General features: G+C 46.0%; 1 protein-coding gene across 1 annotated transcript; it reads right to left on the bottom strand.

Annotated features, from left to right (window-relative positions):
• Positions 1-5,999: 5,999 nt before the first annotated feature.
• Positions 6,000-22,300, bottom strand: VAX1 (ventral anterior homeobox 1). The gene is made up of 5 exons (XM_048312060.1): positions 21,479-22,300; positions 19,509-19,696; positions 17,378-17,920; positions 10,824-10,906; positions 6,000-8,219 (listed from the first exon to the last, which is right to left on the bottom strand). Exons 1-3 carry the CDS (start codon positions 21,714-21,716, stop codon positions 17,384-17,386), a joined length of 963 nt encoding a protein of 320 aa, XP_048168017.1. The 5' UTR covers positions 21,717-22,300; the 3' UTR covers positions 6,000-8,219; positions 10,824-10,906; positions 17,378-17,383.
• Positions 22,301-25,401: the final 3,101 nt, after the last annotated feature.

The following is a 25,401-nucleotide window of genomic DNA, read 5'->3' as shown; positions in this document are numbered from 1 at the left end:
GAGCAGCTCCTTCAGTGATTCCCCTTTCAATGAGACATATTACTCTGGCTGTGAGGGAAGGCCAGGTTCTGCAGACCTTATTTCTATGAAGTGTGGTTGAGTCAGTATGAGTTTTGCTTGAGTAGGGGCTGCAGAGGTGACCGTGTGTTTTGGTAAGCCAACCCCCAAGAGAATTGCTTTATAAGCAGCAAAGATAGGCAGGGCAGGACCAGCCAGCCAGGACCAGGGTAACTTTGGAAAACTTGTGAAAACAGGGGAGAGATTTTAAAACCAAAAAGCTATTATAGTTATAAACAGGTGTCCTGTAAAACTCTTAAAATCTACCTGCTCAGCACAGTGTGCAACTAGCTGAGGTATAATGTATTGACTTTTCTTGGAAAAATTAACTTTGTTTTTGTACTTAGATGCCTATTTTTATGCTGAACTTTTGCTCTTCCTCAGAGTTCCTCATATAAGCACTTGTAACCAGATTTTACCTACCTAGGTAATGATCATGCAGGAAGAATACACTAGGATGCTGTTTTCATCTTCTCATGTCTTAAGCATGGAAGACTTCTGTATCAGTCAAGCCTGATAATAGGCCCTGGATACAAAATAAACTGAAGTAACTAACTCAGCATCATATAAATGCACTTCCTCATAAAAAACCAGTAGTGCCTTGGACCGCTTGGCCTTCCTGACCTGCTGCCATCTATCAAGTCCAATTGATAGAAACAAACCTTGAACAGAGCTGCTAATACATCTCTTCTCTGAGAATAGCTCCTGCCACCATATTGATCACTGGTGCCAGCTTGGGGCTTTTGATTCCTCCTCAAAATGTGTGTTTGCACCCTGTGCATGCTACTCACTTCTTAATCTTTCTTCCAAGAAAGCACAACCAACCTGGATTTGGGGGTTTAACTTGTACAGGCAAAGAAAAGCTGCCACACTGCAGCAATATTTCCCACTCAACAAAGGCTGGGATGCCGGTTGCTGATCTCAGCCATAATTGTTGAACAATTTTTTTCCTTTGGAAACACACAATTATCGAATTCATTGTAGACATACAGTATGTACTAACTTAATTTTAGCTGTATAATCTTATAATGGACATCAATGAATAGAGGATTAGTCAAAACCTATTAATAAAGAGATATAACAGGCCCTCAGATATTTTCTTTGAAAAGGCACAGTAAGCTTCAAGTTCTGCTTCTAGAGCCAAGCCTAAGTACCCAGCCCGCACAGTGGGCAGCACAGTAGGGGCAAGAGGGAGAAATAACTCCCTTTAAGTTGTGGATTAGAAACAAATCTACCTTGCAGGTCTGACTTTAGTTTTTATTTTGCAGTAAATGCCTTGTCTCAGCATCTCTCTACTTTGAGGTCCGTGAGAATCTCTCAAGGAGTGGTGTCTGCACAGTGTCCCAAGCCCACGAGTGTTTCTGTTTGCTTTTGCGTAAAAATCTAGTCTCTAAGGTTGCAAGGACTGTGAAGGTGTGGGGCTGAGCTGGGGCTAGCAAAGAACATCACCAGCAATGGAGCAGGAAGGCAACATCCATCCACACCTCAGCTCTGTGCTTGCATTGCTAATTGCAGCAGAGCAAGGATACCCCAGTGTGCAAAATACCCAAATGGGATCTGTCCCTAGGTGGATCAGACAGAGCAAAGCATGCTTTTTTCTGCATATGTGAACACACACTTGTGTGTTTCAGCCTTAGGAGAAATAAAAGTTTCAAGTAGTTCACATGGTGGTAACTTCTTGCAGCTGGCCTGATTCCATCCATCTGAAGTTGGTAGAAACTTTCTGCTGCCAGCAGTGCAGGCTGGAGTGAAGTTTGGGCGAGCTGTATTTAAAAATTTATTTCAACACACATTGGAAAATTGTTTGGAAAATGTGGACTAGGAACAGAGTAATAGCTAGAAGGAGAGGTTAGCTGAACATCATCTCTGTGCCACTGGGAGTATTTTAGCTGCCTGGCTTTTAGAAATTTGGTAAAGAGAGAGTGACACACCCTGAAAACTATCCAGTTCAATGGATCATTGTCATTTCTTTAACTGCCTGGAGAGCAGACTGTCCCAAAGCTGTAATTTCCTTCTCAGAACCCAGAGAGGTAATGGACAATGTCACCAAAAAGAAAAAAAATATTGCCATTCTCCCCAGAAAACCCCAAAACAATGAGATGTCTGGGACATAATACTACCATGGTAGTCCTATGCCATGTATCATCTGTGGCTTTCTCAGCTGAAAAACTTCAAGGACATTTCTCAGGACACCCAAATCCACTTTTTAGCATCATTTTCCATTTCAAAGCTCTGTCAAAGAACCACTCTCCTGAAAAAGGTACAAGCACACCAAGATTGTACTGTTACTATTGTTGTTGTTGCTTTCATGTCACAAGAGCTCATAGTGAGACTGGAGATAGGCATCTTAAAAATACCTTACACGGTGTTAGAGCAGATGGACTGTGCTGTTCCCTGGAGCCCAGTGGCAGTGTAGCACCAAGAAGTGCTGGCTGGACCTTAAGAACTGTTGGCAGAGCTGAGGGGCGATAGCTGTCACTTTATTCTGCACACTTAACTCCTATTAGTATTAATGGAGCAGCACATAAACAGTTGAGAGCAGATCACGGCCTGCAGCTATTTATATATTTCTGCCTCATGTATCGCATTTTATGGCATTGTTCAGTGGTGTCACCCATAAGCTTGCAGTCATTGTGTTTCTATTTTGACATATATAGGAGTGTGCATGTGAAATTTATAATGGCTAAAAGGAGGCATGCATTTTGAATTGAAGTGTATCCTTCAGCAAGGGAAGTGAACTTCCTTACGTAAACCCTCCTGCTGCACAGCCCCCCACTCCAAGTCTTCGTGTGGCCCCCAAGAGCTGCTTTTTGTAGGCTGCTGGTGCCCTCACCATCTTGTGCAGAACTTGTTTATTTGTATTTCAGTGGCACTTAGAGCTTCCCGAGGAGTGAGGTCCATTGTGTTATGTGCTGGGCACACAGCTGAATTGGAGCGAGCACGGCTTTCTCTGTGAGTGCTCTAGAGAGAGAATAGATCATTAAGGTCACTTGTTTTCCTTACAGAGGCCAAGGCAGGATTGATTCCTACATTATATTCTATCCGTGTATGTATTTTTCCTTCCCAGTTTCGAACAGCCAAGGTGCCATGATATTACTCACTTCCCTTAGGAGAGTCTTCTGCAACCCAGACATCTTGTTCAGACAAAGTTATGCCCGAATTTTTTAAGCCCACGTTTTTTTAAAAATTTCATTCTATTATTTCCAGATGGGGAATGTTCATGCAGAGAAGGACACTTGTCATAGAGGGAAAGGGGAAGGAAACCGTGGCCCCTGCCAGGGCAAAGAAAGGATTGGAGGAGGCAGCCTGAGTCAGTCATAAGAAGAGTCCCACTAGCTCTTTCTACCTCCACCCACTTCCAGACACTCCTGACCATGTTTGAGACAGCACTATTGAATCCATTCAGCGCTACAGCATTGTATCTATTCAGAGAAATGCACTTCAACAGGCCAGCCACCCTTAAAACCAGCCCCATTGTTTCTCCTAAAAGCCTCATTGAAATCTACATATATAACTGGCTGCTGTTTTGTGAGTTAGCCATACTTGTGCATTACTGATTTGAAAATGAATGCTTCTTGGAGGGTTATTTTCCTTGAAATACCTCTTCTCGAAAAAATGTTCCTCCTTCCTTCAACAATATCATTGTGGAAATTCCACCCTTCAGAAAGATGATCAATATTGCTTTGTGAACCGGGAATTGGTGTTGGCAAGGGCATCAGAGCAGTGGTTTAACAAATCTGTGTCTCTGTTTACCGAGGAGCAGTGTTACCTGCCTTGCCCACCAGAGAGAGACACAACCACTCACACACACCTCAAAGTGCTCCTCTTGTATGTTGTCAATGAAGCAGTAAAAGCAGCTGGACTAGGAGGAGCTTCTTCTCAGGGACAAGGAGGAATTATTATACAGACTGCATTTTTTGCAGCAGCAGATTTGTTTGAAGTCTTAACAACACAAGCACAGACTGGGAGCACTGGCAGATCCAGCAAGCAGACCCAGTGACACCTGTTCCTCCAGGTGATGGTGCAAAGCAGGGCAGGGTGAGAAGCATGATAGATCTGTGAAGCATCATTCATGTCTGGGTTCATGAATTCTAGTTTGTTTCATTAATCACACCTAGAAACCCCCCAAAACTATAAAAATGCATTGTCAGATGTTCTAAATGAAACCCACCAAATACATCTGATGTCTAAATATCCAAAGTGGTGTTCCAGCCTTCATCCCTTTTGTGAGCCCCATATTGGTTGTCAGCAGCTTAGCAGCTTGCTCGGAGCTTTGTTGAGGTAGGTGCCTCTTTCAAGATACAGCTGTAGTTGCCTGCCCACCGATGCACCCACCACCCAGCAATCATAGAATCACAGACTGGTTTGGGTTGGAAGGGCTCTTGAATGGCCATCGAGTCCAACTCCACTGCAATAAGCAGGAACACTTTCCATTAGACCAGGTTGCTCAAAGACTCATTGAACCTGGCCTTGAATGTTTCCAGGGACAGAGCATCCACCATCTCCATGGGCAACCCGTGCCGCTCTTTGACAACCTTCATTGTAAAAAATTTATTCAGTATACTTAAAATAATTACCCCTTCTGTATCTCTACCAGCACCATGAAAAATTCTGTCCCCACCTCTCTTTTAACCCCCTTTGAGATCAGGTGCACCTGCAACCCCACTTTGTTTGGCTCCTGGCTGGATGAGGTTTTTTCTGCAGTTGCTTGTGTGCAGCACTGAGGTGCATGCTAAGACTGGCTTCCAGGTGCATTAAGAAAGACACATTTAGCCCTGGGTGAGGGGGAAAAAAGTCTCCATCTCCACTTTGAAATGAGGGGTTAAACAAACCTGTGGCAAATCTGACTGCCTCACAGAGTGTGGTAATGGAGTTGGTGCCATGTGGATGGCAGAAAGTGTACATGATATTGGCCAGTTGTTTGATACTGCCACTCTAAAGGCCCCAAGAATTAGACCAATTTCACACTAGAAGAGGTGCTTGTTTCTCACATTTTCTTTCACAGTTGGAGTCCTGGTCATTTGTTGATCTTCTGTCCTCATAAAATCTTTCCAGTTCATTTAAAAGTTGGCTCTCTTGTGCATTTCTTAAATTCTTTCTGAAGCTCAAGGTTTGAAATGCTTCCTTACTTCTGAGACTCTAAGGGCAAAACTGTAAAGTGAGCACCCTGACCCCAAAGTCCCTATGCTGCCAAATACAGTCAGCAAGAATTTGTGGTAAATGGGGCTGTGGGATCACACTCCAGTATTAAGTACTGGCTAAATGGTGTCTTGTACTTGAAGGCTCCAAAATCCTTTTGCTTTCTCTCCAGCCTTCTCCAATGCACCTCAGTGATACAGCATAGAAATTCTCCACTGAGAGATTTTCAAACTTCTCTTTTTAAAATTTTACTCTCCCCATAAAAAACAGCTGGTCATATAAGGCTGGTAAGTTATTTCCATCCAGTTAAGGACATCTCTTCTTTCCCTATAATTTTAGAAAACACTACTGTTGACTCTTTTCAACAAGCTTATTTGCAAAATAATCCATGAAAACATGGTGCTGCCTGTGCTATTCCCTCTTTCCCTCTCTCAAAGGACGTTACATACATGAAGCTGAATATTTCTTACGCAGCAACATAGACCAAATAGCATTATATTAATTATAATAATGAAATCATACACAGTTGTAGCTATGGAAAGAGCTGAATTCAAGTCCTGCACTGTTTTGTGGTGCAAAACTCACCAGTTCTAGGAATTTACTGCAGGAGTTCACCAGGAGATTAACTCTTGAGTTAATCAAGACTGAAAATGTTGCCTCCTAGCATTGTTGCAAGATGTATTTTTGGTTGGTCTCCCATCCCAGGCTACCAAGAGTTAATAGACTCAACCCCTATACACTTGGGTAATCCCCACAATACTACCAACCACCAAAGCACACCTTGAAAGCACAGAAGTCCCTTGTCCTGTTATTCTGATGCAGACATGTTTATTTTACATAAGTTGAATTGGTTTTTCTTCTTTTTCTGGTACTTGTGATCTCTTGATTTTTACACATCAAGAACTTGCAATGAAATACATAATAGTTCTTTATGAAAACGTAAAAAAATCCCTGATCTGGATGTTTACATTAGTCTCTTCTTTTAAATCTTATGTGATAAAGTTCAGAGTAACAAGACAAAAATATTCAGATTTAAACTGAAATTTGGTTCCTGGATTTGCTCTGCTGTTGGGATACTCATTGCTTTAGCCAGCACAGATATTGCAAAACCTTCTTTGCCACTGAATTTTTTTCTGTGTTATCTGCATATCCACACCAATTAGCTATGGAGTGCAGGCGGTTTCGAGGATTGTTTTAGCAGAAGCATACATGTTTTTATATACAGCCAGGTATTAAATTTCTTGGAATCTCTCAAACAGGTGAACTCTGGAATTTTTTTTCATTAAATAGTCCCACAGATATTAGTAGGAGTATTTTACAGTGCTAATGTACCCACATGCATCTAGAAAGGGGTGTATCTGCCCTCTAAACTGTGAAAACAAATTATCAGGTAGAAAATTATCATTTATCTTGAGTTTAATATAAACTAGCATTACTGTTCTTTAAAGGGTTTAAACAGGTGGCTTTAGACCTTTCACTGTTTACTATATTCTTAAGGATTGAAAAGGTATTTATTATTGTTATTCATATAAAAGAAGTTCTTATTGACTGGTCTAATTATGCAAATGCGTAGCAGGGGAGAATTTCTACCTGCAAATCTTACAGCATAAACTAAATGAGAGTGGGAGCAGAGCAGAAAGGGAAAGCAAATGAACAAAGTGGTAGAAATGGAACTCCCTGATGACCAACCAAAGTCTGCACATTCTGGCCCCACTGAATTTGTTGTAAAGTTGTACTTTCTCATAGAAGTTTCCCAGACATGAAACCATAGTTCTGGAAAAAGCATTTAATGCTTTTAAATAAGGACCCTGATCACCTACAGATCTTAGAAATATCTTTTAAGTGATGTCAAGGAAATGATCTTGCTCCAGTTAACTGTGACAAGGCAAAATTGTGTTTAACGTACATTTGGATTATAGAGGCTAGGAAACATGGTGTGCTGGTTTTGACTATGGTAGACTAAATTTTCTTCATAGTAGTTGCTTTGGGACTGTGTTTTCGATGTGTGATGAAAACAGTGTTTGTAATTCAGGGATGTTTTTGTTACTGCTGAGTGGTGCTTGCACAGAGTCAAGTACTTTTCTGCTCCTCACCCCACCCCACCAGTGAGTTGGCAGGGGGACAGCTGGGAAGGCTGACCCCAGCTGTCCACAGGGATATTTCCTACCATGTGGCATCATGCTCAGCATACAAAGCTGCAGGAAGAAGATCACTCTGTGGTTAGAGTTGTAGGGCTGAAGCGAGCAGGCAAACCTGCCGGGTGAAGATGTGCGCTGTGGTACCAAAAGGGAGTTGCAGCAACCAAGTCTTTCAGTTGGAACAATTTTGCCTTTCCTGAATTCTCTTTCCTGATTAAAGGAATTCATGACATGACACCTCATCCCTGACCTCTCATTTTGGTTTTATCAGGATCTGCCTTGCAATCCCAGATGCATTCTGTGAGACGTTCAGATCTTTTCAATCAAACTCCTTCCTATGCCAGTGTCGGGGCCGGAAAGACTCCAGAACTGCTCTGCAAGGGCGGGGAGCGGCTCCCTGCGGGTGCAGCAGCCCGTTCCCGGAGCCCCGCGGCGGGTTCTCCATCCCCAGCCCGCGGAGCCCCGCGGTGCGGCCGCCGCTGTCCGCGGTGCTGAGCGGCCCCGGGACCCGCCGCTCGCGGGGGAAGCCCCAGCTCGCAGCCCTGCCTGAAGAGAAGGCTCTGCCTTCACCAGGCACCTTGTGGAGACAAGGTGAGGTCCCACATCACCCTACCTGGCACGACTGGGCGTGCATCGGGAGCAGGTTGCTCTCTGAACGCGAGCAGTTACACGTAAAGGTATCCCTAGGAATCATATTGATGTTGCTATTAATCCATTTTTGTAGCATCACTGGCACTTAGGGCACTCTTGCAGAAAGAGACCATTTGACTGAAATTGTTATGCCTTGAGACCTTTTTAGCTGAGCTGGTGCTCTGGAGTGTTGCATTGTATTTTTCCACTTTGATTCATGGTCTGATGGTCCAACAAGTACGTGCAGAAGTTTACCTAGAACATTAGAAAAATTGTCTTAGCTGTGGATAAAAAGACAGAGATAAAGCTCAAGCCTTGTGTTTCATACTGATTGTATCCAGATGCGTGCAAGTTTGGCTCATGAAGAAGTTTTGAGACAGTAACACCATCCCATCACAGGAACAGTTCTCACTGGCCCACAGAGCCCACAGAAGGTAAATACATGCTCAAACGTCCTATTTGCAGGGAGAGATTTCTATAGACATATTCTGAGCAGCTGGATTCAAAGATCCTACATCAGAGTGAAAATATTTCTTTTTTACTTGGTTTCTTTTTTATCATTCTGTTTCATAGTAAATACCATATTCATTGATTTTTCATCTTTCACCCATTTATCCAATCTGCTCAAATAACTTTCACATATTTGTTCTCAGCATTGAACATACTTCTAAGGAACTTGAGATGCGCCATAGAAAAGTTTCTACTACCTGATTAGATGGCCATTTCTTCTTTTATACATAAAATTTAGCCCTTGCTTGTGTGCATACAGTACAAGGCATTTCCCTGAGGAGCTTTGCCACTAAGTCAGATTGCCACAGTTCTACTTAGAAACGTCAGGAGCTCAAATTTGTAATGAAATACAGACTAACAGATGAACTGGAAATGCAACTTACAAGTCTGGTGCTTTCCCTTTGCAACAGACCAATTCCATGTTTAAAGGTTTAAATCAGTTCCTCTGGATTTTTCCCCCACTTAGCTCTTCTGATAAAAAAGAACATTTATTCTGAGAACAAATGGCCTATACTAAGACTGAAGGCAGTCACTCTATGGTGTTCATCTTCTCACAAAACACCGTTTAAACTCTACACGACAAAGGATCTAATTTCATCAGCTAAAGGCAGTAGGACACTTGGCAAGTGGGTGAGAAGCAAACTCACTAAGTTTCTTACGATCCCAGTCTTAACAAAGGGCAACTGATTCATGCATCTCATGTTTTTTTTCCCTATGACCACATTCAAATTACATCAATGGAAGGAAGTATTAAATAAGCATGCAAACATGGTTAAGTATGTGTATGTATCAATTAACTTGGTAAATAATAATAATGACAGTAAAAATATCTAACAAAACACAATGCACTAAGAAATAATAAGCATAATCCCTTTCATTAAAAATGTTTCACTCCATGGGGCCAGTAATCCAAGACTGTTTCCATAAGACTCTGTTGTTTTAACAGCTGTGACATGGTATAAAGTTTCCTATTTGGAGCCTGAACACAATTAAAGTCCTCCTCAACACCTGATGTAATGGGCTCTTATTTGCTAATTCATCTCAGTGATCAGCTGATCTTGAGGATGTTCACAATGCTGTGTCCAAAGAAATATAGAGATTATCTTGGAGCGTGCACTCAGGCTGCCTCGGATTGCCTATTTATCCCTCCTTAGCTCTTTATGGCAACAGCCACTTTATTCTCCTGTCTGCTTCTAATTTCCATTTAGGATTTGGTTCATGAAATTGTTTAGAGGCCTCAAGGAGATTATGACAATCTAGTGGTAGACACACTTTAGAGGTTTAAATTAGAGACCAGGGAAGAAAATAGAGAAGGAAGAAAGATCAGGGCTGACAAGAGGTAATAACTGCAAACATTGAATTGGAGTCAACTGTGGTGGCTGTTAAATTTTTGAACACAATTTTGCCTCAGCTTCATTTAAGTACAAGTATATACTCTCACCTCCTTCTGAATAGGTTTAGATGAGCATGAGCATTCCTATTTCAGAGGCAGAGCAGATAGAAACTCACTGACCAATGACCAGCACTGCTCTTAGAATCAAACATAAATTCTGGCAAAAATGAGAATTTGTCCTCTTAATTTCAGACTAGGGGCTAAGCCATGAGGACATCCTTCCATGCTTCTGTGCACACACCAGGTTGTCCTTCATTTGCTTCTCTCTCTAACAGCATTTTTGTCTCCAGGTGTGACCTCAGTAACCTTTTTTTTCTCTTTTGTGTCCTGGCTGTCTTTCTTCCCAATATCCAGTCTGAATCCTTGGAGCCACAGCTCCTGACTTGCCAACTTGATACTTTGCCAGCATGAGTTTCTTTCTACTTGTCCACCAAATAAGAGAAACAAAATTGTGGGAGGGAATTTAGAAGAACAAGAACTCCACAAGATTTCCCTTGCAAATTTTTTGCGGGATTGATCCCTGTGCAGCTAGACTAATAGAAAATCTTCTCATATGTAAAGGATACCAACCTTAGGAAAAATTCAAATTCATGTTAGCATTCATTTTCTTTTATTTTTGGGACAAAATTGGAAAACCTGTTTCCCTTTCGTTTTCCATCACTCTCACAGACTTTTTTATGCACCTTCAGTGATGTACTTCTGGATTGTTGTGGTGGTGCATCCACTCCCCCTTCCTCATCCTTGGGCCTGCTCTGTGATCTCAGAAGCTCCTGACAAGCCTTGATGGAACCAGGTGAAGTGTCCATTAACCGAACCAGTCCAGCCATAAGGCACCCTGGTTGTACCAGGAGCTCTTGCATGGTAGAGGTGGAAAGTACCAGAAACATCAGCTTCCCAAACAAAGTGAGAAACAAAGGATGAGCAATTCTCCTTTGAAACCTTGGTAAACCACTTACCTGAATTGTGGCCTGGGTGGAGTGGCACCATTGTGAATTGCAGCCTGGATGGAATGGTACCGTTGTCACAGCACTCTGGGAAACTACAAAAAAAAAGCCCAGTAGTTATTGACTTGGATTATGGTCAGGAGGGAAACTTACTGATGGCCAAAGTTAATCACGTTGTGACCCTATAAACAGTGGTTCTAAGGGACACCCTTTGAGTTCTCCTGGACTGCAGCAGCTGCACCAGCACCTCCCTCTGCCTGGGGCACCTCTCAGAGCTCGCAAGCCCTCAAGGGTGTGATACTCAAAGAACTGCCTCTGACAGTGAGGCTGAGGCTGATTCCTCCCTCCTCCCCCACCACATCTCTACATTCCTCAAAGTGAAACCCTTGCCTGTCAGGAAATGCAAAGGGATTTGGTGTGAGTATTTCACTGAACCTGAGGGGAATTTTTGGTAGGTACCTTCACACCCATAGAAATAGGTGTACACATCATTTTACCTGTGTGCCTGTGAATTGATTATGGTATGAATGTTACTATCTCAAATCTGTGGTTAAGTCATTGTTATAATTGTAGTAAGCCCTACTGAATCACTTTGTAAATGTTAAAGGATTCAATTATTAAGTGCTGCTAAACTCTTTTGCACCCTTATCTTTGCATCCATATCCTTTACACCTTTACCTGCTTTTGCTTTCCCAGGTTCCACATAAGACATTTCAAATTGCTTCTAATTTGATCTTCCTTTTTATGCTTTAACTTGTGTAGTAAATAGTAGAATGAACCTTGCCATCAAACTCTGTCAAGTTGCATTTCCTCAAATTCATATTAAACCCTGCCTTTGCCCATACCTTGGATGTGTTTCTTTAAGCATCCAAACCACTCATTTGTGGCAGCTGCAAGAAGAGGTTTCTACTACGTAGATGTAGTGACAAATTCTGTTCTGTGACAAATTTTGTGGAAACGCCTTGTGTGGATTGAGCTGTTTTATTTACCCTCTGCTACATCTGGTTCCTTGGTTTTCTTCTTCAGCTGAAACATAAAAACCCCATTTCATTTGCTCAGGCTGTGGCATCTCATCAGATTAGGCCTGTGATCCAGTTTCCTCATGTTGGCAATGACACCAAGTGCCAAGTAAAGGTTTGTGTTCTGGGCAAATCCTTACTGGTGTGACGTTTTCATTCTTGCTCACAGCAGGGAGATCAAACAGAAGAATGGGCTGCAGATAGTTGAAGAGAAAAAAGCTCTGGGAATTTATTACTTTACTTTTTTCACAGGGAGAACAAGAAAAAATAAGGCAGCACCTCTTGGCAAACAGTTCTATTAAGTACAGTCTGCAAGAACTGTGTATGAAAATAAGCTTAAATTATTTTGATTGTTCATGTAGAAAGGAGACAAAGAAAAGGTAACATGGTAAAGGAATTAAAAAGGACGTGGTTGCAGAAGGTGGGAACATCTGTTTTGCTACTTCTAATGACAGAACTTGGGACTATTCATGTTAACAAAAAGTAGAAAATTTTTATACAAAATATAATAAATTTTGTTCTGTGTGTGATTGGCTGTGGAACTCACACCACTAGAAGACTGTAAGACAGCATTCAAACTAGAATCAGTCACACAGAGATGAAGAATAGCATAAACAAACAACTACATAGAGAAAGATAATAAATAAATACTGTGCTCAAGCTGCTCAGCAATTACTAGAAGCAGAAATATGGGGAGTAAACTGCTTGTTAGAGACTTCTCACACCTGAATCAGAAATGTTTCATATGAGCCCCTGCCAGCCAGCACTTTGGCCACAGATGTGGTCTGGGGTCACAGTTTATATTGTGACTGTTGCATAGAGAGCATCACATCAATTGATTTCACGTTAGCTTCCCTGGTAATTTTGTTAAACACTTGCTGGTGACTGTGACTTGATTCTGTTCAAGAGTTATTCTTTGGAAGTGTTTTTCTTTCCTTAAAAGAAATTAAATACTCTGAAGTCAATCAGGGACCTCGTGGGTTTTTTTACATGTCACAAGGTCGTGTATCTTAGGCTGATGACAGGATTGCAAATGGAGACAAAGTGGTCAGAGGCTGCACTAGTCCCTGGCATGAGGGACATGGAGGAGCAGCAAATAAAGCAGGGTCTATGTTAAGTGGGTGGGCAAATGCTTTTGAAAAAATCCTCTAAATAGACTGATTCCACTTTTCCCTGTGTGTACCTGGCTAACATTGAGTTGTATTTTCCCTGGGTGTTCTGGAGCTGATCCTGGGAGTTTTGCCTTCCTGAGAGCCACAGGAAGAGAGATACTGTCCATGTACCTGTGAAAATATTCCTGGAGTTCAGGTGAACAAATTTAAATAACCCATGCTGCACTCTATCTTTTCAAATCCTTGCTCACCCCAAGCCCTACGTGTAGCTGCTGCTAAGGGAAAGTTTGGGAAAGTCCACCTGCCACAGAAATCCTTACGTGATTTCCTTTAAAATTTCATGCCAGATATAGATTTATACTTGGTTTATTTGCTTTCCTGCTAAATATGCCTGCCCCTCACACTCACACATGCTCCCTCTGCATAAGCCAAATATTTCTGTTTGAGCTCTAATGCCCCAGTGATGGGCACAAATAAAAATACAGCACAAAATGCAGCAAAACCTTTCAGCAGCAAATAGCTTCAGGAAGGTGGTTTGTGTTCATTGCTCCAGTAGGATGAAACTCAGCATTTCAGTGAAAACAAGCAAGCAGTGTCTCTGGGCAGCACACAGCTTCAGAATAGCTTTGGTGTAGCTGGAAAAAAAACCAAAACCAAACCAACCAAACCAAAACCAAACCAGTTTTTATATTCAGACATCACTATGTATGTAGGTGAGTGTTTGAATGATTTTTAACTTGTCCTATGCAATGACACAGGTGCTATTCTCTCCTTTTTTACAGAAATGCAGATGAACATATTTTAGTCTGTTTTGCAGAAAGCAGGGTGTTTTGGGTCTCGGGAAACCCATGCTTTTGAGATGCTGAAAATTTCAAAGGAAACAAGAAACTGCCTCCCTCCCTGTGGGGCTCCAAGGTTTTGGCCTGAGTCACAAGCAGAGACTGAAACAAGAGTGTGATAGCCCTGCATGGTACTGGAGAGCCTCTGGCTTTTGCTCTGACCCCAGCCCAGAAACAGCCTCCAACACAGGTGTGGGACAGGTGGAATTTGAAGGAGACAACAAATTAAAAAAAAGAAAATTTCCTGAAGTATTTATTTTACTTGAATTCTTAGATAAGACTACTTCACACTTCATAGCACATCCCTTTTTTTTTCCTTTTAAATATTCAGAAATAATTAATAATAATAGTAATAAGAATAAAAATGTCTAGTAATAAGAATAAAAATGTCTAGCTCTTTGCGTGTATACTGAGGGCCACAAAGTTGTAAAATAAGGACTTCTGCTATTGTGTCAGCAATTTAGCCTGATGCTGGCTTAAACTGCCTTTCAAGAGGAGCAAAGAGCTTACACTGACCACAGCTCCAGCCCTGAGACTGCAGATCAGGCCAGCGACCAGGGAAAACAGGCTCATGGCACCTGTGTGAGGGGACAGGAATGCTCCTGCAATCTCTGGTTAAATAAAGTAGCAGGGAAATCCTCTTTTTAGATGAGTGCACCTGAGACAGCTCTGGCAGAACACATTTGTGCTGCTGTTCCCATGGCTCACGATGCAGCAGCAAATCTGGGCACTGAAATGGCCCCATCTCAACTGCAGGAAAGTCCTGTGGGACAGGACAAATTCATCACAGAGCTCAGCCCCATGCTGGGCAGGGGAGCCCAGGGAGGGTTTGAGTGGTGATAATTCCCTCCTTGGCAAAGACAGCCCAGGCCAGGGCTCCCCTCTTTGTCCGGGGCTGTGGGTGATGCTGTGCAGTCCAGGCAGGCAAGGCAGAAACCGAAAACTATCCTCTCCCTCCGGGTCTCCCTGGCAGATCTGTTTTATCACATTCAGCTCTTTTCTTTTTAACAACGCTTTTCCCTCCCCTCCCCTTGAAATTTTCCAGTCCTGGCCAGCAGTTTAAATGTCACCTCTTCAAATGTCACCTGTGATCCCCTCCTTCACCCCGGTTGCCCTTCCCCAGATCATTTCTACACAATTTATAGAAAAAACAACCAAATCAGAATCTCCACTGCATCCTTCCCTCCTAATCTGGAGGAGTGCATCTGCCCTGGCTGGGACAGGCTCATGGCAGAGCCCAGTGGAGGCCACACCAGGGACCCGTGGCCAAGTCGAAGGCGTGGGGAGAGCAGGTGCCACGGTGCCGCAGGTGGCTTGGCCTGGGGAGCCAGGGCATTGAGGGGGCTCCTGGGAACCAGGGGTTCTGCCCTGCACTGGCTGCCCAGCAGAGACCCTCAGGGCTGGGCTGCCAATCAGAATGAAAGCAAGAGCTGTTTAGAAAACACTGATAAATACCCGTATTTGTGCACACAAGCTGTGCATCTGTATTTAGATAAGCCTGTATATCTATATGTTGTCACACACACACGTGTGTGCATCCACAAATGCCTGCCAGGCCTGGCACCTGCCACAGGCAGGAGAGGTTCGGAGGTGAGCAGTGCCCTGCACGGGGTGGCAGAGACCTGGGTGGCACCTGGCAGGCTGGGCAGCTCCAGGGCACTGGTACCACCACGGACACGGACACAGACACGGGAGGAGATCAGGCCCACAGGCCCAGGGAGAGCTACAAGGGCTGGGTTGGAGATGAGCACGGGACTGGGAATGCCCCGAACTGCCCCAGGAGGGAAATCACCCTGTACGAAGTGGACCTCACAGCCCCCCGCTCAAAATGAAAAATTAAATTTAATAAAAAAAGAAAAAATCTGGAAGGTTACGTAGAGATAGGGTTTTGTTGCTTTTTTTTTTTTCTTTTGCAGTGCACGTATTAAATGAAGGCAATTTGGGTGCTACAAATATAAGACGAAAATACACCTAATTCCGTCATCATATAGATATAATATATTTCACTCTCACCACATAAATACAAAACATCCAAATATCCAAAACATTCAGAACAAAAGTTAGTAGCAAGGGCTCAGCGCTCGATTCATTCATTATTTTTTCGACTAGTTGCCTAGAAACTTCAGACGTAAATAATTTACAATAAAATTACTATTTTCTTTCCATCCAGCTCGTTCTGTCCAGTTCTGGTCTATAGTTAATTCTATATTCTACAGCAACCATTCCACTTTTTTGTAATTTTTTTTTCTTTTTTGGTTACAGTTTGGTGGCACGTATTTATACAGTTTGTAAACGCCATGTGTTAAAGTTCAAAGAAAGAAAAGAAACTTAAAATCAAAGTAAATAATTTTTTTTCCCCCAAAGAACTACCTAAGTACAGCATCCCTTTTGTGGCAAATTCAAGTACCGAAATTGAACAGAAAATATTCGATCCAGAATACTAGAAGGTGAAATACATATGTTTGTGGAGAAAATAGCAGTAAGAATTATGAAAACAAAAAGGAGATTGTTACATAGATGTGTTTTAAAGTACAAAAATAACAATAAAAGATACGCTTTTTATATTTTACGTTCGTTTTAAATGAAGTGTGAGCGATATACGAGAGGGTTATTTTAGGAGGAAGGAAGGCTACAGGGTTTTTTTGTGTTTAGATAAACATTGAAATTATTTGGAAAAATCAAATAGAGCAATAAAAATTAAAATTACGATCGCAACAGATCTAGATACAAATAGATTGGCGAGTTCCATCATTTATCCGCAGACTTGTTTTTGCAGATAAACTCCGCGGGACTGGCCCGTGGGAATTCAAATTAAAAAAAAAAAGGAAAAAAGTGAAAAAAAAGGGGGGGGTGGCGTTGTGTTATCTCGAAGGAAGAGACAATTTTATTCAAAATTTCTGCAGCCACTGGTTTCTGTCTCCCCTATTCGTGACTGTATGTTCAGTCCGTTTCGGCCCTTCTCACACTCACGATTTACCGTGAAAAAGAAAAGTTGCTGGAGGATTTCCTGACTGGTGTTAAGGGCTCGGTCGGTAACCGGGGGCTGTAGTGCAGCGAGTGTGGGGGTAAACGGGGGCCACAGGTGGGGCCCCAAAACCTTTGTGCTTAGAAATCACTCAGTCTGGGAGACACAAAAAAACCACGCCAAAACGGGCATCACCTGGCAGCTCCATCCTCCTCTCTCCGAAATCCCGCTCCCTCGCTCAGCATTGGCTAAAGCCGATCGAAGGGAGCCCGGCCGACCCTCGCCCCGACCGCTGTCCCTCTGCGTCCCTTCCCAAACGAACGAACAGCGCGACCCCCCCCCCTCCCGCACGGACAGACGGACCGCGGGGCACGGGGAGGGCCCCGGGAGGCGCCCGCAGCCCCTCGCCGCTCCCCGGCCGCCGCCTCGCCTCGCCCCGCGGGCGCCGGGCCCCGCTCCGCCCCGGCCCCGCTCCGCCCCGGCCCCGCTCCGCCCCGGCCCGCGGAGGGAGCCGCGCCGCGGGGCTCGGGGGCGGCGGGGAGCGGGGAGCGGGGGGCGGCTGCCGCCGCGCCGCCCGTCCCATAAATACCGCCACAAATAGAGACTATAAATATAAATAGGGGGAAGGTACTTAGAGTCAGTCCAGTGCTTTTTTCTCAGCGCTCTCTTTATTGTTGGTCCGGGAGTAGGGCTCGAAGGCGGACGAGCTCAGGTAGCGGGCCGACAGTTCCTGCAAGTTGCCCGCCAGCGAACCGGCCACGGCCAGGGGCGCGGAGGAGAGGCGGCCGGCCACCGAGCCCAGCAGCGCGGGCACCGGCAGCCCGAACAGCCCGTGCCCCGCGGCCGCCGCCCCGTGCAGCGCCGCCGACGGGGGGGGCCCGGCCGCGCCGCTGGCGGCCGGAGGGTGCGGGGAGCCGCCGCCGCCGGGAGCCGCCGCCGCGCTGCCGCTGCCCGCCGCGGCCAGGCCGGGCCCGCGCAGCGCCGAGCCCAGCGCGCCGCTGGCACAGGGCGGCAGGAGGCCGGGCAGCCCCGGCGGGGAGAGCAGCCGGCCTTGCTCCAGCAGCCGTAGGACGCTGCAGGTGGCGGCGGTCTCGGACACCACCGACCGCAGCTCGGAGTCCTTGCCCTGGTCCTTCTTCTGCTTGGTGCGCCGGTTCTGGAACCAGACCTTGACCTGCAGGCCGGGGAGAGAGGCAGGGTCAGCGGGGCGGGAGGAACGGCGCCTCCCGCCAGGTGCCCCGGGACCCCGGCGCGGCTCCGCGGGGCGGGGGGAGGCGGCGGGGGAGGGCCCGCAGACACTTGGAGCGGGGAGCGTTTCCAAAACGCACAAAGCGACACTCGCAGAACACAACCCCCCACACCCTCTGTCTGTTCCCCGTTTGGGGGTGACCCCGGGGCCTTTAGCTCTGCTTCTCTGACCAGACCTCTCACTTCGTCCTAGTTTACTGCAGGCCGGGAGTTCTCTGGGAGACGGAGCCTGCCCTTTCCCCACCGCTTTATTCTAAGCCGGCTCAGCCGGAGCCCCGGGCACTCCACGGTTCCCAGCAGCCGCTGCCTGCTCCGACTGCCCTTCCTGGGGGTAACAGCAGCAATGAGCTTCTTTCCCCGTATCCCAACCTGGACACTCTCTCTCTACCCCCCAAGTAATTTTAAATAATATCCAACTTAAAAAAGGAATACCAGAAGTCACTCAAAAAACAACAAACCAAATCAAAGCCAAGCCAAAACACAACAAAACCCACCCATGGCAGGTTCTGTAACCTACAAGCTATTGAACTTGTCATTCCTATCCGGCAAGGAAAGAAAAAAGCTAATTAACGTGTCAGGAGAATTTATTGTTATATGATGTTTTGTGGAAATATGAAACCGGCTTTAAGAAGTTTGGATTTTTGGATGCTTCCCTGCGCTCTCACACAGTTTTAGCTCGCCTGTTCGTTCCCGGCCTTTCTGGCCTTGAGGGTGGAGAGGCGATTCGTCCCCTAGGACATACAAGGACCCAAATACGGCCCAGGCTTCAGCCCCATCCCCGGGTCTCTCACACCCTGGAAAGCTCAGGCCGAACGTCTTTAACCCTCCAGCGGAAGGTGCCCGTCTCCCCCGCGGGTTTGAGCGCCTGTATCCCGGTTGCTGCGGGCCGGGAGCGGCCCGGCCTCCCCTCGCTTCTCCCCGGCCGCAGCAGCGCATCTCCGCGCCCGGGGGCGGCCGGCTCCGCGCAGCCGGGGGCACCGAGCCCCGGCGGGGCCAGGGCGGATCCCGGCGGGCCGGAGCTCGGGGAGCCGCTCCCGGCCCGGCAGGAGTTTGGCTTCGTGGTCAAGCTTCCTCCGACACCCTCGGGCCGGGCCGCCTCGCCCACGGGGAGAGCCTCCTGGGGCTGTGTGCGGGGACACGAGGGACCCCTCGGCCGGCAGCTCCCCCTCCCTGGACACACGCAGTTAGAGACACACACACAGTTAGGGGTCCCCCGCCGGGACGCCTTAGCCACGAATCCCTCAGCTCCATCCCTCTGCCGGGATGCGTCCCCCCAGACTGGACACGCGTGGGCACCTCGGGGGCTGCCTTGCCCCTCGCCCCCGCGGGGGCTGCGCTGTGGCGCGCAGGAGGCGCGCAGGGCCGCGGGCCAGCCCGTCCTCGGGGCCCGCAGGGCACGGAGATGCCCGGGCCGGGAAGGGGGTCCCGCGGCACAGGGCAGGGCAGGGCTGGGCAGGGCAGGGCAGGGCAGAACAGGGCGAGGCAGCCGCGGCTCCCCCTCCTTCAGGCGCTACCTGAGTCTCGGAGAGATTGAGCTGGCGGGCGAGCTCGGTGCGCTCCCGCCCCACGACGTACTGGCAGCGCTGAAACTCCATCTCCAGGCGGTAGAGCTGCTCGGCCGTGAAGGAGGTGCGGGTCCGCTTGGGACGGTCCAAATCAAGCCCCTTAGGCAGAATAATCTCTCGGATTGAACCTTTGGCATCTGGCAAAGAAAGGCGCAGTCAGCTTCATACCCAGGCAACCCTCCTCTCCTTTTTTCCCCCCTTTTTTATCATTTCTATTTTTTCCAAGGGAAAAAGCGGTCCCCAGCGCCTTCAAGACCGAGACACGAGTCGGGATGGAGCAGGGTCCCTGCGACTGTGGCACTGCACCTGGCTACTACACCCAAGGAAGGAAAAAAAACCACAACAGAGAAGGAAGGAGGGGGCGATGGGGGCCCAGGGCTCTATAATTAATCCCTTCAGCCCATTTAAAAATTACTCTGAATATATTGCACTCACAGTACGACACTGCGGCATCACCCACGGCCCCTCGGGGAAGCTGGGGAGAGAGAGATCCTCCAGGCCGGGCTTTGTGCCTGGAGTGCAGGGCTACTCTTTGTTCCCCTTGGGCTTCGGGTTAGGACTTGCTGGTAGCCACCACACACACCCCGTTGCCCCCGAAAATATAATTTTTTTTTAAATAACGAGTTTCTCATGCTAAAAAGAATTAAAAAAAAAAAAAAAAAAAGAAAAAAAAAAAAAAAAGCCAAGAAAAAAAGGGGAAGGAGCTTTCCGAGCAGAGGCAGCACTGCCCCGACCTGGCTGCCTGCCACTGTGAACGTGGGGACACCTCCAGCCCACCCTGCACCGTTGCCGCTGCCGCTTTGGGGTTTTGGCAACGAGGAGAAGCAGGAGGGAAAAAAAAAGGGGGGGTTGGGGGGGGAAGGAAGAAACCAAGGCACCAACCAGCCCGCAGGAACCTCATTTTTCTGGTAGCCCCGACTGAAGGAAAGCAGGACAAATCTTATTAACAAGACTGTCAAGCTATAGCCAGATTCAGGTTACCTTAAAGCCTTCGCAACTTTACTTGCCGTAATTTTACCTCCTCGGTAGGTTTTAAATCAGAGACAATCACATCATTTTAATTTGACCCTTCTCTGGGTCAACCAGGCGCAAGGATTAATTCTGGCTTCCAAGGCCTGCTTCCCACATATTTTGTTCTTATTCTCTTCTCTCCCTCCTCCTCCAAAACGTACCTTAATAAAACTGAAATTTCTTCAGGTAATTTTTTTTTTTTTTTTTTGAAGGAGTACGAATAAGGTGATTTTGTTATTTTAGCCTGGAGAAGGGAGGAAGATTGAGGGAAATTAAACATATAACATATTAAAAAAGTAATAATTAAAAAACCCTTCGTCATTCCTCCATTTATTTTAAGGCTGGTGGTTTAAGGCTGGTGGTTATTTTAAAATAGCCCTTTCCTCTGGGCTGCCGGGGACGGGGAGAGAGGGGACAGAAGGCACCCCTGCCCTCCGAGACGGCCTTTCTGCCCGCAGCCCCACGCCATCGTACGCGGCCGGCTGCGGGCGGGATGCGCGGGCGCGGAAGGAGCGCGCCCGGCCCGCGGGGCAGAGCCGCGGGCCCCCGAGGGAACGCTGTCCCCGGAGGGCTCCCCGGGGGGACGGGCACCCCGGGAAAGCTGCAGGGCAGGAAAGAAAAAACAAAACAACAATAAGCGGGGCTGGCCCGTTCCGGGGCAGCGCCAGGGAGGAACCATCGCGGCTTAACTTTCCACCGAGCCGCCGGCGGAAATTCCCCGGGATAAAGCCGGCGGGAGCGGGGTCCAGGGCAAAGCCCGGCCGGACAGCGGGGTCTCTCCCCCGGAGCCGTAGGAAGGGCTTTCAACACAGGGCCAGACCCAAGGCAAAGCAACAAAATAAACCCATCTCCCGGGCGTGAGCACAGCTCACCTTCCCCCACCCTCGCCAAACACCTCAAACTCATACCTCTAACTAGGATCCTCCTGCAATAGTCCGGATCAGCCGAACTAGATTTGCTTTTATTACAACCTTCCGTAGCTGCAGAGGCAGAAAAAGTCCCTTGCTGATCCTTCAAAAAAGAAGTAGAAATATTTCCTTCAGACCCTTTGCTTTCCTTGCCCTCTTTCTGTCCATTCTTCGAGACCCGGTTAGCTTCAGTCTCTGAACTGCATCTAACGTCCATTTTGTCTTGTTTCCCAAACATGTAGTGCAATAAAAACAAAACAAAAAAAAAGCGCCAACAACGATAACAAAAAAATTATAGAAGAGTAGAAGAAGAAGAAGAAGACGAAGTCTATGCTGGATATTGCACGGCTTAGGGTCAGATCGGTGGGGATCTGTAAAGCACCTTGAGTAAGGAAGATCAGGTTTTATTCCACTGGAAAAGCAGCGGCTTCCTCAGTCCCAGCGTCCTAATGTGACTGTCCAGCTTCCCAGAGCGCCCAGTGATCAGGTACTCAACAGTACAACTCTAAAATGATTTAATGTCTGCCTTATTACAGAGACATGTAGTTGTTAGACACACAGAGGGACGCGCACTCGCTGTTTCAATTGATTACGGGTAATTTTGCAGCCTCCACATTTAGGTTACCTCATGAATACACTAAATTGTTTGGATAATATATCAGATCGTAATGGATGGTTTGTGTGCTTGTCCCCAATCAAGTAGAGTTTAGCCAGTGAATAAACTGAAATGATTGGTCTTGCTTTCAGGAAACACACAATCAAAAGACTGAGACTTCCAGAAAAAAAAAAAAAAAAAAAAAAAAAAAAAAGGAGAGAGGAAAAAAAGGGTGGGGGAGAGGGAAAAAAAAAAAAAAAACTTTTGACAAGATTCACCCTGAATTGTTAGCACCATTAGCAGCCATTATTAACTTTCTTCAGTCTGCCTTTGACCTCACGATTATATAGTGGCTTTCTCCAAAGCACGCCAAATAAATCTGAATAAAGCTGCTGGGAAGGGCTGAAAAAATGCAGTTGCAGGGGGGGTGCAGAAAAAGCAAAAAAAAAAAGCCCCCTGAATTCTAAACAAACAAACAGATCCCCAGCACGCACACACACAAAAAGTTCTTCCTTCAAGCAGATCTCTCCAAGGAAGCAGGTTATCTTGGCCAGCAGAAATCCTCGTTAACACATCTCCCCACAGACAGCCATCTTAAACTCCTACCTCTCCTTATTTCAGTCCCGATACTTGCTTTTTGTGCTTCTCCCTCTGTGTGTGTGTGTATGTGTGCATGCATGTGTGTCTGCTAATTCTGCACCTTCGCAAACACTGAACCTATTCGCAGAGCCTGCTCATTGAAAAAAAAAAAAAAAAAAGCCAGCTTTGTGTGCAGTGGATCCAGGAGGGGGGAGAAAGGGAGAGGGGGAGAAAGAGGGAGAGAGGGAGAGAGAGAGAGGGAGGGAGGGAGGGAAGGAGGGAGAGAGAGAGAGAGAGAGATAGCCCGTGAAAAATCTCAACTGCGTGATCCACTAAAGGAGAAAAAAGTTTTACTCTAGCTATTTCATTGTCTCTGCTACAATATCTTTGAGAACCGCAACAGCCAGTAATCCAATAAGACCATTGATTAGGCTACAATGATTCAATTCAAGCAAATGGCCTTGTGCAAAGAGCATGCTCCAGTCCTTCTTGTCACCTTGCAGGGCAGAAGCCCTCTTCATGCTGCTCTCCTTATTCATTCCTTTATGGGAAATGTAGAGCAAAAGGAGTGAAAGATGGCAATTATCTAATTGGACTATTAACAAACAATTCTCTGAGTGTGGCTGTCTGGCAGTGGTTCTTGGGTGAGGTGAAAGGCCACATGTTGCACTGGCCCCATTCACAAAGAGTTTAGGGGCCTGAGAGGGAGAGAAAGAATTTTCCCTGAGAATTTTTCACACAAATGGCGGTGTATCCACCAGGCTGGCTGTTCCCTGCCTTGTCCTCCGCCTGCCTGGGCCACTGCCTGGGAATTCCACCCACCTGAAGCAGCCAGGGCCAGCCGTGTGTTTAGTTGCAGATGATACCAGAGGGCGGAAGCAGAACACGGCGCTCTTGCCAGGGTTGCTCAGCTCCATGGGCCTCATCCTGCCTCTGCTGGAGGAATAACCACCCACCCTCATCCCATGGGACCCAGGCTTTGTCCAAGGTGGTGTAACAGAGGGAAGGATCCAGTGCTAGAGCCTAATCACCATAAACAGGAAATTCATGGGAGGCAAAAAAAGGAATGGGGTGGGGGGGGGGAAGAAGAAGAGAGAAAAGGAAAGGAAAGGAAAGGAAAGGAAAGGAAAGGAAAGGAAAGGAAAGGAAAGGAAAGGAAAGGAAAGGAAAGGAAAGGAAAGGAAAGGAAAGGAAAGGAAAGGAAAGGAAAGGAAAGGAAAGGAAAGGAAAGGAAAGGAAAGGAAAGGAAAGGAAAGGAAAGGAAAGGAAAGGAAAGGAAAGGAAAGGAAAGGAAAGGAAAGGAAAGGAAAGGAAAGGAAAGGAAAGGAAAGGAAAGGAAAGGAAAGGAAAGGAAAGGAAAGGAAAGGAAAGGAAAGGAGAAAGGAAAGGAAAGGAAAGGAGAAAGGAAAGGAAAGGAAAGGAAAGGAAAGGAAAGGAAAGGAAAGGAGAAAGGAAAGGAGAAAGGAAAGGGAAAGGAAAGGAAAGGAAAGGAAAGGAAAGGAAAGGAAAGGAAAGGAAAGGAAAGGAAAGGAAAGGAAAGGAAAGGAAAGGAAAGGAAAGGAAAGGAAAGGAAAGGAAAGGAAAGGAAAGGAAAGGAAAGGAAAGGAAAGGAAAGGAAAGGAAAGGAAAGGAAAGGAAAGGAAAGGAAAGGAAAGGAAAGGAAAGGAAAGGAAAGGAAAGGAAAGGAAAGGAAAGGAAAGGAAAGGAAAGGAAAGGAAAGGAAAGGAAAGGAAAGGAAAGGAAAATAAGATGGCAGTTCACAGGTACATTTTGATGAGTTGTCTTTAGAGGAAATCTCAAATCTTTGTCATTTTCCTGCAAAACACAGCATCATTTATTTATATTGCCATTGTCTGAAAAGTTGGATTGAGATTGGTGAGGTGTCCCTAATATTCTCATCAAACCCCTTGATTTCAACTATATTTATACAACCAAACATGGAACATCCTCATTATGGACCAGATTTCGTTTTCCCTTACAGCCAATGTGTCTCAGTGATCTGTGGCTGTTAGTTCCTACTTGTATGGCTGTCATACCCAGGGGCCCCAAATAAACCACAGCCCCATTGTGCAAAGCTTCATGCAACTACAGAGGGAGGATGGAACGAGTTCATTTCCTCCATGGATTTGCAGTGTTGTTCAAAGGCTCGTTGGGTGAAGGGATGCTCAGGAAACAGTACATTTAAGAGAGATTTGGTCTTTCAAAGGGACATGCAACAAGTGGATGCTGATTAGTGAAATTTTTCATGTAGCTGAAGTATAGGCTGTGCTTAGCAGGCCAGCGTTGTTTAGTGATATGGATAAACATACACGTGTGTGTGCATAGGCAAGGCATCATCAAGAGCCCCAGCTGGACATGTCTGTTTAACGCTAAACAAAACAAAGTTCTGCTTCAAACATTTTTACATCACAGATTTTATTTTAGACAGAATAGGCATAGTGATTCCCATAAAAGGTCTACTGTGAAATACAGAGAGCAATTATAATTTTATTTGCATAGGTGTGTGGGAGTATGTGTGACATTTCCCCCCCATAGTTTTCTTTATGCTAATCTCTAGGCAGAGGCCATAACAATAAACATGGAGCTATTGAACTCAATTACACTGTTTGCAGCAGAATATCTGGAGATTAAATATTACGTTTGTGTGATAATCTGGCTTTTTTGTTTTTTATTTTTTGACAAGCACCTGATCCAAAGCTCAGTAAAGACATGGAGAATTTTGTTCTACTTGTGCCATATCTTGATAAAT

Source organism: Corvus hawaiiensis, chromosome 8 (assembly GCF_020740725.1).
Source record: "Corvus hawaiiensis isolate bCorHaw1 chromosome 8, bCorHaw1.pri.cur, whole genome shotgun sequence".
In the NCBI taxonomy this organism is placed as follows: domain Eukaryota; kingdom Metazoa; phylum Chordata; class Aves; order Passeriformes; family Corvidae; genus Corvus; species Corvus hawaiiensis.
The sequence above is the reverse complement of the archived record's forward strand: the minus strand, read 5'-3'. Positions and strand labels throughout refer to the sequence as shown.

Bases quoted from the DNA above. Each gene is read 5' to 3' on its own strand.
- VAX1 (XM_048312060.1), bottom strand. From the start codon at position 21,716: ATGTTTGGGAAACAAGACAAAATGGACGTTAGATGCAGTTCAGAGACT. The intron at 19,697-21,478 runs GTATGAGTTTGA...TTTCTTTGCCAG, and splicing joins CAGGAGGATCCTAGTTAGAG to ATGCCAAAGGTTCAATCCGA. The intron at 17,921-19,508 runs GTAGCGCCTGAA...CCCGGCCTGCAG, and splicing joins TCAATCTCTCCGAGACTCAG to GTCAAGGTCTGGTTCCAGAA.